This window comes from Malaclemys terrapin, chromosome 1 (assembly GCF_027887155.1).
Source record: "Malaclemys terrapin pileata isolate rMalTer1 chromosome 1, rMalTer1.hap1, whole genome shotgun sequence".
Classification (NCBI taxonomy): Eukaryota; Metazoa; Chordata; order Testudines; family Emydidae; genus Malaclemys; species Malaclemys terrapin.
In genome coordinates this window covers 290,425,665-290,439,011 of record NC_071505.1, presented here as the reverse complement: position 1 = coordinate 290,439,011, position 13,347 = coordinate 290,425,665, and the positions used below count along the sequence as shown (strand labels likewise).

The following is a 13,347-nucleotide window of genomic DNA, read 5'->3' as shown; positions in this document are numbered from 1 at the left end:
ACCACAGGGGACGTTTTACCAACATCTACGTGGGATGGCCGGGCAAGGTTCATGACGCTCGTGTTTTCAGGAACTCTGGTCTGTTTAGACGGCTGCAGCAAGGTATTTACTTCCCGGACCACAAAATAACTCTTGGGGATGTGGAGATGCCTATAGTCATCCTCGGGGACCCAGCCTACCCGCTAATGCCCTGGCTCATGAAGCCCTATACTGGCGCCCTGGACACTGAAAAAGAACTCTTCAACTACCGGCTGAGCAAGTGCAGAATGGTGGTGGAGTGTGCTTTTGGACGTCTCAAGGGGAGATGGAGAAGCTTACTGACTCGCTGTGATCTCAGCGAAACCAATATCCCCATTGTTATTGCAGCTTGCTGTGTGCTCCACAATCTCTGTGAGAGCAAGGGGGAGACCTTTATGGCGGGGTGGGAGGTTGAGGAAAATAGCCTGGCTGCTGATTACTCACAGCCAGACAGCCGGGCGATTAGAAGAGACCAGCGGGAAGCGCTGTGCATCCGGAAGGCTTTGAAAGCAAAGTTCCTGAGTGAGCAGGGTAACCTGTGACTTTAAAGTTTGTGTATTGAGAAGCTAAACCTGCCCCCGTTTCTTTACCCAGTTAATGTTGACTATCCTATCCAGTTACATACCCCCTTCACCCCACTTCCAACACACGTTTCAAAATAAAAATAGTTCTACTTTGTTAAAGCACACGGTTTTTTTTAATACTGTATTCGCGGGAATTTTTTAAAACTGGGACGCAGACTGTGGTGCGGAGCGGGTGTACTGTAGTGGCGCGAATGCAGCTTCTAAACTCAAGGATTGACAGGCTCCGCTGCGGTGGGATGGTTGTTTCAACGGAGCCTGTCACCCCTCCTGATAGGGACTGTGTGTATGGGGGGGTCTATGTGACTTTGTGGCAGGGGGAGGACGGTTACAGATCCCCTGCTGTGTGGCTCTGTGATCCTGCCTAAGGACCGCCGCTTAAGATCTGTAACTGCCCTCCCCTGCCACAAAGTCACAGAGCAACCCACCCCCCACCACATAACATGAAAACAACCTCCCAGACTAACCAGGGTAACTAGTCACTGCATCACTGCACTATGTATGTGCCCTGCTGCTGTGCCTGCCCCCGACTATATACCCTGCCAAAGGTGACTGTCCTGTCGAATTACCAACCCCCTATCCCCCCCTCCTCCAAAAGAACATGATGGAAACAGTAGTTAACAGAAACGTATTTTTTATTATCAACCAAACATGGAACTGGGAAAGTGAAACTTGGACGGGGGCTTGTGTCAGGCGGGAAGGAAAGAACTTGTCAAATTTTGGGGAATGAGAGCCTTCTGCTGCTCGAGCTCTCTGCAGGGGTGGAGTGAGAGTTAGCAGGGACTCTGCCGCCTCTCCTTCTGTGCACTTTGGGTGAGGGGAGTATGGGACTTGGTGGCGGGGGAGGGCGGTTAGAGATGGACTGCAGCGGGGCTCTGTCCTCCTGCCTCCGTTCCTGCAGAACATCCACAAGGCGCCGGAGCGTGTCCGTTTGCTCCCTCATTAGTCCAAGCAGGGTTTGAGTCGCCTGCTGGTCTTCCTGACGCCACCTCTCCTCCCGATCCATGTTGGCTTGGTGCATTCGGGTCAAGTTCTCCCGCCACTGGGTCTGCTGTGCTGCCTGGGCTCTGGAGCAGGCTATAAGCTCCGAGAACATGTCCTCCCGTGTCCTCTTCTTCTTATGCCTAATCCGCGCTAGCCTCTGGGAGTGTGATGACAGGCTAGGTTGTGAGACAGTCGCAGATGGGGCTGTGGGAATGGGAAAAAGGGAGTGAATTCCTCAGAAAGATAAATGTAGTTGTGAACAAAGAACATAGTCTTTCTCTGTGAACAAGACCATGCACAGCACCTATCACATGCGCACTCAGCACAAGGTCGAATTCTCGGCCTTCGCATTCAGTCCCTGGGGTCTTCTACAGCACATTTGAGAAGCCTCTCAGGAGAACGGAATTTCTGTTGCAGGCAGACATGGTAAGCCGTAGACTTGTGGCAGCTTAAAACTTTAATATTAGCAATGGCCTCATTTCACATTGAAATCAATGTCGGTCCCTGCTGCCAGCAATTCGGCAAGCAGGAAGTCTGCTCCTGTCCCACACCCTCGCGGCTGTCCCCGGGAACGATCCCTTTCGGCTGCCCCTCTCCCGCCTCCACCGCGTGGCTGCAAACCAGCGGTTACAGTTCTGTAAAGGAACGGCAAAGCAGTCCCAACACTAACATTCCCCTACCTCATTCAAAGCAGGTCATCATGAGCGACATCACCCTCATGAGGATCTCTGACAGCGAGAAAGAGCGAATGCTCCGGGAAAGCCTCCAAAGACCAGGGCCGTATGCCGCCATGCTGTGCAGAGCAATGATTCCAGAGTACTTGCTTGTCTCGTGGCGTGGCAACGTGTCCTACTACGGAGGACCCAATAAGGCCGCTCTCCCCAAGAACCTAATGCAGCGGATTTCCAATTACCTCCAGGAGAGCTTCCTCGAGATGTCACAGGAGGATTTCTGCTCCATCCCCGGACATATAGACCGCATTTTACTGTAGCTGCTGTAGCAGTGACTAACCAGTAGAGCGGCTTGGGCAGGACAATCATGCAAAACCGGACATTGCTAGATTTTTTTTCAATAGTTGCACTGCCCATGACTGAACCGTTAAGCTAATCAAACTAATCATGAGAAACCCATTTTTTAAATTGTTAATATTCCTGTTCTGTTACAAATAAATGTTTAGATTTTTACAACACTTACTGGCTGATCCTTCCCCAGATTCTGTGTCCGGGGTAACGGCTGGGGAGGGTTGGTAGGGGATCTCTGTAAGGGTGATGAAGAGATCCTGGCTGTCGGGGAAATCAGCGTTGTGAGCGCTGTCGACTGCCTCGTCCTCCTCATCTCCTTCCTCATCTTCCCCGTCCGCTAACATGTCCGAGGATCCAGCCGTGGACACTATCCCATCCTCAGAGTCCACGGTCACTGGTGGGGTAGTGGTGGCGGCCGCACCGAGGATGGAATGCAGTGCCTCGTAGAAACGGGATGTCTGGGGATGGGATCCGGAGCGTCCGTTTGCCTCTTTGGTCTTCTGGTAGCCTTGTCTCAGCTCCTTGATTTTCACGCGGCACTGCGTTACATCCCGGCTGTATCCTCTCTCTGCCATGTCTTTAGAGATCTTCTCGTAGATCTTTGCATTCCGTCTTTTGGATCGCAGCTCGGAAAGCACGGACTCATCGCCCCACACAGCGATGAGATCCAAGACTTCCCGATCAGTCCATGCTGGGGCCCTCTTTCTATTCTGAGATTGCACGGCCATCACTGCTGGAGAGCTCTGCATCGTTGCCAGTGCTGCTGAGCTCGCCACGATGTCCAGACAGGAAATGAGATTCAAACTGGCCAGACAGGAAAAGGAATTCAAATTCAAATTTTCCCGGGGCTTTTCCTGTGTGGCAGTTCAGAGCATCCGAGCTCGTACTGCTGTCCAGAACGTCAACAGAGTGGTGCACTGTGGGATAGCTCCCGGAGCTATTAGCGTCGATTTCCATCCACACCTAGCCTAATTCGACATGGCCATGTCGAATTTAGCGCTACTCCCCTCGTCGGGGAGGAGTACAGAAGTCGAATTAAAGAGACCTCTATGTCGAACTAAATACCTTCGCGGTGTGGACGGGTGCAGGGTTAATTCGATGTAACGGCGCTAACTTCGACATAAACGCCTAGTGTAGACCAGGCCTAAGAGGAGGGAACAGATTCCATACAAGATGAGATTAAAAAGACAGGACTGTTCATCTTAGAAAAGAGATGACTAAGGGCAATATGATAGAGATCTATGAAATCATGAAAGATAGGGAGGAAAGCAAATAGAGAAATGCTATTTACCCCCTCATGTAACTCAAGAACAATGAAATTAATAGGCAGCAGGTTTAAACAAAAAAAAGGAGGTATTTCTTCACAGAACCCATAGTCAACCTGGGAAAATCATTGCCATAGGATGCTGTGAAGGCCAAAAGTATAACATTTCAAAAAAGAATTAAGATAAGTTCATGAATGATAGATCCATCAATGACTGGATTCATTGATTATTTCAGAGTAGCAGCCGTGTTAGTCTGTATCCGCAAAAAGAACAGAAGTACTTGTGGCACCTTAGAGATTTGTTAGTCTCTCAGGTGCCACAAGTACTCCTTTTCTTTTTGCCATCAATGACTGTTAACCAAAATGGTCAGGAATACAACCCCATGCTCTGGGTGACCCTAAAACTCCAACTGCCAGAAGCTGCAAGTGGACAACAGGGGATGGATCACTCAAAATTGCCCTAGTCTGTTCATGCCCTCTGAAGCATCTGTCAGAGACAGCATACAGGGCTAGCTGAACCATTGAGTTGTTCCAGTATGACTTTTCTTATGTCCAGTGAGGAAGTTCATGTTGCTTTGAGATCTTGAGCTTTTGCATTTCTTGACTTTTAATGTCTTTAAATTTGCAAACTTAACATTATCGGTACATAGTGTTTTGCATGTAATATCTAAACATCATCTGTACATGAAATGCATGAGGAATCATAACTATATTTATTTTGCTCCCAAGACCAGAGGCTTGAACTTCAGATTAGGAAGATAACTAGATAGACTATCCTCACAAACTAAAGAAAGAAATAATACATAGATACAGGAAGGCAGAAAAGTGAGACATGCATGTTAAGTTACAAGAAGGCAGAAAAGAAAAAATAATCCAATGATTAGAAGCTCTTGTTCATAAAAGAAATTAGGTCACTGAGGGCTTTTATCTAGGGGAAGAGAATAGAGTGCAAAGATGGGGTGGGAGGTGCTAGGTTACAGAGAGATAAAATGAGGCTAACATCCGTGAGCCTGAAGCAACAGTGGAGCTACACTTTTTTTAGTCTTTGCAGGAAAGATAATTTAATTTATATAACACTCTTCCTTCCGAAGGATCTCATGGAATAATAGAAATTAAAAATGGAAAAAATCTTTTAGGCATCATCTCACTGCACTGTTCCCATCTCACTGGGTGTTCCTTATAGTTTAATTTCTAGTATATTTTAAATATCTCCAACGATGGGCTGTTTCAGGTTCACTTGTACTAGAAAACAAGCCCACCTTAATTTACAACAACATATTGATATTTAACTCAAGATAGCCATCGGGATTTTAAACACTGAAAAACAATTCTTCACTGACTCAACCAAAAAGGTATAGTCAGAGTGAGGCCCAGGATGAGGCCAGGCCTCTTGGGTTAAGGTCGGGGACGTGCTTCCTCCCTTATCCCAGCCCCACCCTGAACTGGACCCTAGAAGAAGCAGCCAGCCCTTTTCATCTTACCTGCTGGGCTGTGATTGACTACTATGGAAATGGGGGCATTGTAAGAACCAAGGTAGATAGTTTCATATTTAGTTATTTTATCTCTTTCCTCATAAATTAGTCATTTCTGGCCATATTCATTTGGGCCCCAATCCTGCATTTTGCAGAGCCTGTTTGGATCTGATTGCCTGCACACAGTAAATTGCAGGATTAAGGCTTTTGGCCTTCTCAAAATTCCCACCAGTGAGTTCTTCTCTGGTGATGCAATACATGCAAATGGACGCAACATCACACAAACTGTATGCCTCTATGCTCTGTCATGCCTCTGCAACCCAAAATTACATTGACCTTTCTTGGTGTCATACAGAATTGCAAAAATCACCTCTAATTTGCTATCCACAATCATCCAAAACCCTGTTTTGGCATCACTGATTTCCAGGATTCTGGTCTCTCATCAAAAATGTTTCTGATTATTTTTCTGAAGGAATATTAGCTTATATATGCCCCAGTTGTATCTCATTTTATTGTTTTCTATCCATATTTTTAACCTCTCTTGGACCCTTTGTCCTTTTATCCTTCTGCTGGTCTCCTCGAGATCTTTTCTACTCCTGGGGGAATTCTGCGTCTCTGCATGGGTGCAGAATTCACGTCCCCTGCAGATTTCTTTGCTTCCCTGCAGAAAAAATGACTTTCTGATGGGGAAGCAAAGGGAAGCCACAAAAGCGGTCATACGCCCCTCCCCAGCAGCATGGGTGCATTGTTTTGGGCTTTTGGAATAGCTGGTGGAGAGGTAAATCACTGTGTGCGGAAGGGGCTGCTGATGCCCTGGCTGGTGGCTTCTGCCCTGAGCCAGGCTCAGCTGCTAGTCCCAGCTGGGCTGGGGAGGACAGGACTTGCTCTTCTCCTGCAAAGGAGCGGCTGGGTCAGACCCACTCCCAAAAACCTCCCCTGGCTGCGGGAAGCTGTACATCTCCCTCCTCCTCCTCCCCCCGCTTCTTGTCCCCATTGCTCCTCAGCTGTGGAGGGAGGAGTCACTGTACGAGGAGCTGCCCCCTGGCTGCCCAAACCCTGGTGTATGGATCCCCCATACCCAGCCTCCCTCGCTAAGCCTCATCCCCTGCACCCAGAACCCCTCCCTGAGACACCCACACCCAAATCCCACCCTGCCAAGCTCAACTCCCTGCACCTGGAGCCTCACCGCTGAGCCCCCACACCTCCATCCCTGCACTCAAAATCCCTGAACTCCCTGCACTCAAACTCCCACCCCAATGAGCCCCACTGTACCTGGACAACCCCCCCACACCTAGACCCATCCCCCCACACCAACACCCCCCGAGTCCCAACCACCTTCACCTGAACCCCCCCTTGTACATTGCCCCTGGACCTGGAACCCCCCAACGAGACCCTGTGCATCCAGATCCTCCCCACACCCATCCCCACTGAGCCCCAACCAGCTGCACCCCGACACCCACCCCAGCAAGCACCCACCCCACTCCCCCGAACACCCAGATCCCATCCCCACTGAGTCCCAACCAGCTGCACCCCAACACCCACCCCAGCAAGCACCCGCCCCACTCCCCCCAACACCCAGATCCCTGCCCACTGTGCCCCCCATACCCAGTCCCCTCTGTTAACCTCAACCACCTTCCCCTGGATCCCCTGCAGAGTCCCATTGCCTCTGCACCCGGAACCCCCCAATGAACCCCTGTGCATCCAGCTCCCCCCTGCACCCAGACTCCCCTACTGAGCTGCCCAGATTGCCCCACACAGAACCCTCTCCCCCCACAACGGCAACCCCCACACTAAGCCCCTCCTAAGCTGGGATGAGCCTGCCTACCCACACCTGGTGTACCTGGTGTCGAGGGGCAGGGCCAGACCCCAGGGGTATTTTGGGGGCAAGCCTGGCCCTTGTGCTGTGTCAGGGTCAGGTGCAGCCTCACCACTGAGTTCACGCCCCTGCACTTGGAATCCCCCAATGAGCCCCTGTGCGAGGGGAACTGCAGGGTGATCTCCCACCTCCATGCAGCCAGTGGCTTCTGCTCCCCACTGCCATGCTGGAGCCTCCACATTTACTTATTGACAAATAAAATTTGCAGAATTTTAAACTATGTGCAGAATTTTTATTTTTTTGGTGTAGAATTCCCTCAGGAGTATTTCTGTTCCCTTCTTTGACACGTTGTCCCCTCATACACTTTACTCTGGTTCCTATTAATCTTATCTAATTTTCTGGGGTCCCTGTTTCAATTAGCTCCTCAGAGACATGCATTGCTGTCACTATTCCTTCTCCCGAACTTCCCCATTCTCCCTAGCTGTCATCCGAGTTCAGTACTGTACTGCATCCCTTTTCCTGCCTAGTGGAACATCACCCAAAACTTTCTTCTTGCGGTTTGAATAGAAGTGGAGCGGAAAACATATCGCTACTACACATATCCACTTGTACTGATACAGAAAAGCGAACGATAGCCCCCCAAGTGTATTGTGACTCCAGGAGACACAGAGGCCAACAGCTGTCAGTAGCTCCAATTCACAACCCAGCATTTCAGCACAGGTTAGATACTCGTCAAGGCTACGGTGCAATTGAACTGTGCAGTTCACCGACGGGTGGTTGAAGGCTGATCCTGGTGCTGTCACACTCATAGAGCGACCCACACCCCCTCCGTCCTACAGAGCGAAGCGGAGACTGTGGCACCCACAGAACAAAATCCCCCTGTGCCCAACTCCCCACAGGGCAGGGGAGAGACGGACCCGCTTGGGGCAGGTTCACTCGGTCCCTGCCTCTCGGGGCCCGGGCCTGCTCCCATGGAAGCTGATGGCGAAGCGCTGGGACCGGGATCAAACGAGATCACAACCACCCGCCGGGGCGGCTCCCAGCGCCGCGCTCCCATCCCGGGCAGCCCGAGCCCGGCCGGCACCAGTTTCCGGTGGGACGCTGTGCCTCGGCGTTTCCCTTCCCCCCGGCCTGCCGCTTCCTTAATCCCCGCCTGCCCGGTGCGCGTCTCCGGCCCGGCCTCCCCATGCAGTCCCGGCTTCTGTGCTTCAGCGGCGGCCCCGCAGCGCGGAGAGTCCGGCTCATTCTGCAGCAGGTGGTGCGGGGCCGCCTGGCTGCGGAGAGGCAGCTGCAGCCGGAGGTCAGGGCGCTGCACGGCTCGGGAGCCGCCGCAGGTAACTCCCCTCCCCCCCACGGGTTAATGGGGCTGTGACTCCCACCCCAAACACTAACCACTTCTACACCCCGTCCGTTCCCAGTGCCCCCAAACTCCAGCCCCTCATCAGCTCCCAGAGTCCCCAAACGCCAGCCCCCTCCACGCCCCTGATCCAACCATCAGCCCCACCATCTCCAAATTCCAGCCCCCTCCACACCTCATTGCCTGCAAAGCCAACTACCATCAGCCCCCACTGCCCCCAAACTCCAGCCCCTTCCATCCCCATCAGCCCCCACTGCCTGCAAAGCCAACTACTATCAGCCCCCACTGTCCCTAAACTCTAGCCCCCCTCAACTCCCAAACTCCATTGCTCCACATCCCACCATCAGCCCCTACTGCCCCCAAATCCATTCACCATCAGCTTTCACTGTCCCCAAACTCCAGTCCCCTCCATGCCCCCATCTGCTCCCACTGACCCCAAATCCCACCACCATCCGCTCCCACTGACTCCAAATCCCAGCTCAACCATAAACCCAAATTCTAGTCCCTCCTATTCACCAATGTTGCCTCACTATCCCATAGCCAACCACCATCAGCCTCTAATGCTGCCTTTACACCTCACTATCAATCCCCATTACCCCCAAATCCAAGCCCCCAAATCTAATCCGCATCAGACCCTGCTGCTCCCAAAACCCAATCTCACCTGTCCAGATCCAGTTCTAATTCCCTCCCTGCCTCCCTCATCCCCAAACTCACTGGCTCCATGATTTTAACCTCCTCTAGTCTTAATCTCTTCTGCTCCTCACACACTGGTGGTATCTTCCATCTCATGCTAGGTGCACTGGGTTTTGTTTTGGTGGATTTTACTTTAAAAATTTCTCAGAGTCTTGTATCGCTTTTTCCTGTCTGGAAAGTCAAAACAAAAGTAACTGGGGAATAGGAGCAGGACAGTTCCCTGCTCCTCTCCATCTAAACTCCACTGGGTGTATAGGCTTTGTAGTAAAGTTGGGAGATGTTGACACATTTTAGGGCAACAATTTTTCCATTCTGAGAAGCACCTCACGAGAGAAAAGGCTCCAAAACACTTGCCTTGTCTGTCCATTGCTTGTGTTTCAAAATGCTTCATTTTGTGGATCATCAGGAAGAGCTCTGCAGCCTATAGTTTGAGAACCACTCCTCTGGGACAGAGTAATGATACTTGTATTGTTACATTGCATAGGATTAGCCACTTTACAAAGGCAGAATCCCACTAAATTCAGGGGTCCGATGATACTGATCTATTTGCAGGATTCGACTTTTGTCTGTAGAAAATATATTCCTCCTACCTTGAGGCAATTTTACAGGTTTAAAAAATGGTCTCAGAACCTGTATATGTTCCCTTAAGCAGCACTATTAGGACATACAATTGACCTTGGTCTTGCATATATTGGGTGAGTGGGACCATGTTCCTTGAACAATCCCAGAGTATCTTATAATGATGTTCAAAACATGTGACAATCTTGAACAAATTAGAACTGGCTCTTAAAACAATGACATACACCAACAGTAGGTGACATTTTTCTGGATGTGTGCCAAAGGAATCACAATTCCTAAATATAGAATGAATAATGACCCAGTATGAATTATGGAGCTAGAATCCTTTTGAGAGGTCCTGATGGTCTCTTAACTTTATGTACTTGTTTTAATTCTTACTTACAGCACTATTACTCAGATTTGCTGCCAGATAATGAGACAATCAGTCAAACAGGTTTGAGTTAATCAAGGAAGGAGCCAATTTGAGGAATGAATATAATGAGGTCTTATAATATTCAGAGGATGTTTGAATAGGAAAAAATGTATAAAAGTGAGATTGAAAAGATTGGGATTTTTTACCGTAGAAAGGAGATGCATAAGAGGGGGCATGATAAAAATTATATAAATAATTGTGTCGAGAAAATAGATCAGGAGCTTTAGTTCTCCCATCTCATAACTCAAGAACAAGAAGGCGTTCAATTAAATTAAAAGGTGGAAAATTCAAAACTGATAAAAGGAGGTACTTTTTCTCCCCTTGCATAATTAGTCTGTGAAACTTTTTGACCCAGTGCACAATTAGATTACAAAACTATGTGCCACAGGATGACATTGAGGCCAAGGATTGAGAGAAATTCAAAGAGAGATGGGGTATGTCTATGGATAACTCCGTTCTTGTTATCAAAATTAATGATCATAGAATATCAGGGTTCGAAGGGACCTCAAGAGGTCATCTAGTACAACCCCCTGCTCAAAGCAGGACCAATTCCCAACTAAATCATCCCAGCCAGGGCTTTGTCAAGCCGGGCCTTAAAAACTGCCACGGAAGGAGACTCCACCCCCTCCCTAGGTAACGTATTCCAGTGCTTCACCACCCTCCTAGTGAAATAGTGTTTCCTAATATCCAACCTGGACCTCTCCCACTGCAACTTGAAACCATTGCTCCTTGTTCTGTCATCTGCCACCACTGAGAACAGCCGAGCTCCATCCTCTTTGGAACCCCCCTTCAGGTAGTTGAAGGCTGCTATCAAATTCCCCCTCATTCTTCTCTTCTGGAGACTAAACAATCCCAGTTCCCTCAGCCTCTCCTCATAAGTCATGTGTCCCAGCCCCCTAATCATTTTTGTTGCCCTCCGCTGGACTCTTTCCAATTTTTCCACATCCTTCTTGTAGTGTGGGGCCCAAAACTGGACACAGTATTCCAGATGAGGCCTCACCAATGTCGAATAAAGGGGAACGATCCCGTTCCTCGATCTGCTGGCAATGCCCCTACTTATACAGCCCAAAATGCCGTTAGCCTTCTTGGCAACAAGAGCACACTGTTGACTCATATCCAGCTTCTCGTCCACTGTGACCCCTAGGTCTTTTTCTGCAGAACTGCTACCTAGCCATTCGGTCCCTAGTCTGTAGCAGTGCATGGGATTCTTCTGTCCTAAGTGCAGGACTCTGCACTTGTCCTTGTTGAACCTCATCAGATTTTTTTTGGCCCAATCCTCTAATTTGTCTAGGTCCCTCTGTATCTGATCCCTACCCTCTAGTGTATCTACCGCGCCTCCTAGTTTAGTGTCATCTGCAAACTTGCTGAGAGTGCAGTCCACCCCATCCTCCAGATCATTAATAAAGATATTAAACAAAACCGGCCCCAGGACCGATCCTTGGGGCACTCCGCTTGAAACCGGCTGCCAATTAGACATGGAACCATTCATTGATCGCTACGCGTTGAGCCTGACGATCTAGCCAGCTTTTTATCCATCTTATAGTCCATTCATCCAGCCCATACTTCTTTAACTTGGTGGCAAGAATACTGTGGGAGACCGTATCAAAAGCTTTACTAAAGTCAAGGAATAACACAGCCACTGCTTTCCCCTCATCCACAGAGCCGGTTATCTCATCATAGAAGGCAATTAGGTTAGTCAGGCACGACTTCCCCCTTGGTGAATCCATGCTGACTGTTCCTGATCACTTTCCTCTCCTCTAAGTGTTTCATAATTGATTCCTTGAGGACCTGCTCCATGATTTTTCCAGGGACTGAGGTGAGGCTGACTGGCCTGTAGTTCCCCGGATCCTTCCTACTTCCCTTTTTTATGATAATGTTGGAAGGAATAGTAAGCCTTGTGCCTCAGGGTTTGCACGTCCTCTGAAGCCACTGTCAGAGACCAGCTACTGGACTAGATGGATTTTGGATCTCATTCAGTAAGGCAGTTCTTATGTTCCTATGAATTGTGAGGTCTTGATATTAGGAATACTATTTATTGCCCATTCTCCTCCAGTTGACTCCATTCTCCTTAGGTCCTCCTCACATCCTCTTGCAGGACCCAGGTCTCCTATACCTTTGACAACTTCGGGTGTGCAGTCGGGTAACCTCCTCCTCCTCTTTTGCAACAATGGGAACTTTTGTTACCTTCTCCATGGGCTTTCAGGGGGCTGCCCCCACTAGGAGGCTTCTTGATATAGTGTTTCCTCTCTTTCCCTATGCAAAAAGAGATTTTTGGGAAGGGCTGGAAGCTGCAGCCAGCTAGGTAAGCAACAGTCAGTCTGGCTCCCTGATTGTCTGAAGCTGAGACACATCCCAGATACTGGTGTGGCAGTAGCTCCTCAGTATTGAAACAGAACGGTTGCTGGTCACAGTTTTGTAAAATGTGAAGTGGGGGCACCCACCTCCCCCTAACTTCCTTTGCAATAGGGAGTAGAGGCCTCCTGGCACCTTATGAAGAGCTGTGGAAGAACAGATGAAGGCAGCCAGTGACAGAGAGTTATGAAGAGTGGGGTGGGGAAGCCATAGAATTATGGGAAGAGAAAAGGGGTTACTAAAGCTTCATGGAAACACTTGTGAGAGATTTGCACTTGTGCAGCTCAAATGGGAGATCCTATTTTTTTCTGATTATTATTTGATTTCTTGAATAAAGTCCAAGAGTTGGTCCATTTGAGAATTTTTATATTCAGGTTGCATGTTCCAAGCCAGTAGAGTATAACAGTCTGGTACTTTTCTTCAGTGAAGTGGTGGTGATGAAAATTTTTAAAAAATTGTATTTACTTTGTTGGCTGAGTTTATGAGCAATGAAGTGTGCAGCCTTTTAGTTGGCTGAGCGAAATGAGGCCTACACTCAATTCGATGGCATTTCTCTGCTTGTGTGTCTGGGCATAAGTCTTGAACACCACAGATGATCAATTCCAAAATTGCAGGATATGTTCTACACAAAAATGGGAAGAATCCTATTGATTTTTGGTGAAAACCAGAAATGGGTGGGAGAGAGACAGAGCTCTTGGTATTTGGTTAGCACACCCACAGCTTTAACCACATATGTTGTTGTCTAGAGAGTTTAAAAAAAAATGGCTGCCATCAACTTTTTCTTTTAACGCCTTCCA

At 49.0% G+C, this 13,347-nt stretch overlaps 1 protein-coding gene across 1 annotated transcript in view; it reads left to right on the top strand.

Moving 5' to 3' along the window:
• The first annotated feature begins 8,138 nt into the window (after window positions 1-8,138).
• VWA8 (von Willebrand factor A domain containing 8) overlaps window positions 8,139-13,347 on the top strand; it is a 264,570-nt gene continuing 259,361 nt past the window's right edge. Inside the window, 2 exon segments of the mRNA XM_054013957.1 lie at window positions 8,139-8,213; window positions 8,215-8,491. Of these exon segments, the coding sequence (XP_053869932.1) occupies window positions 8,139-8,213; window positions 8,215-8,491 (352 nt within the window).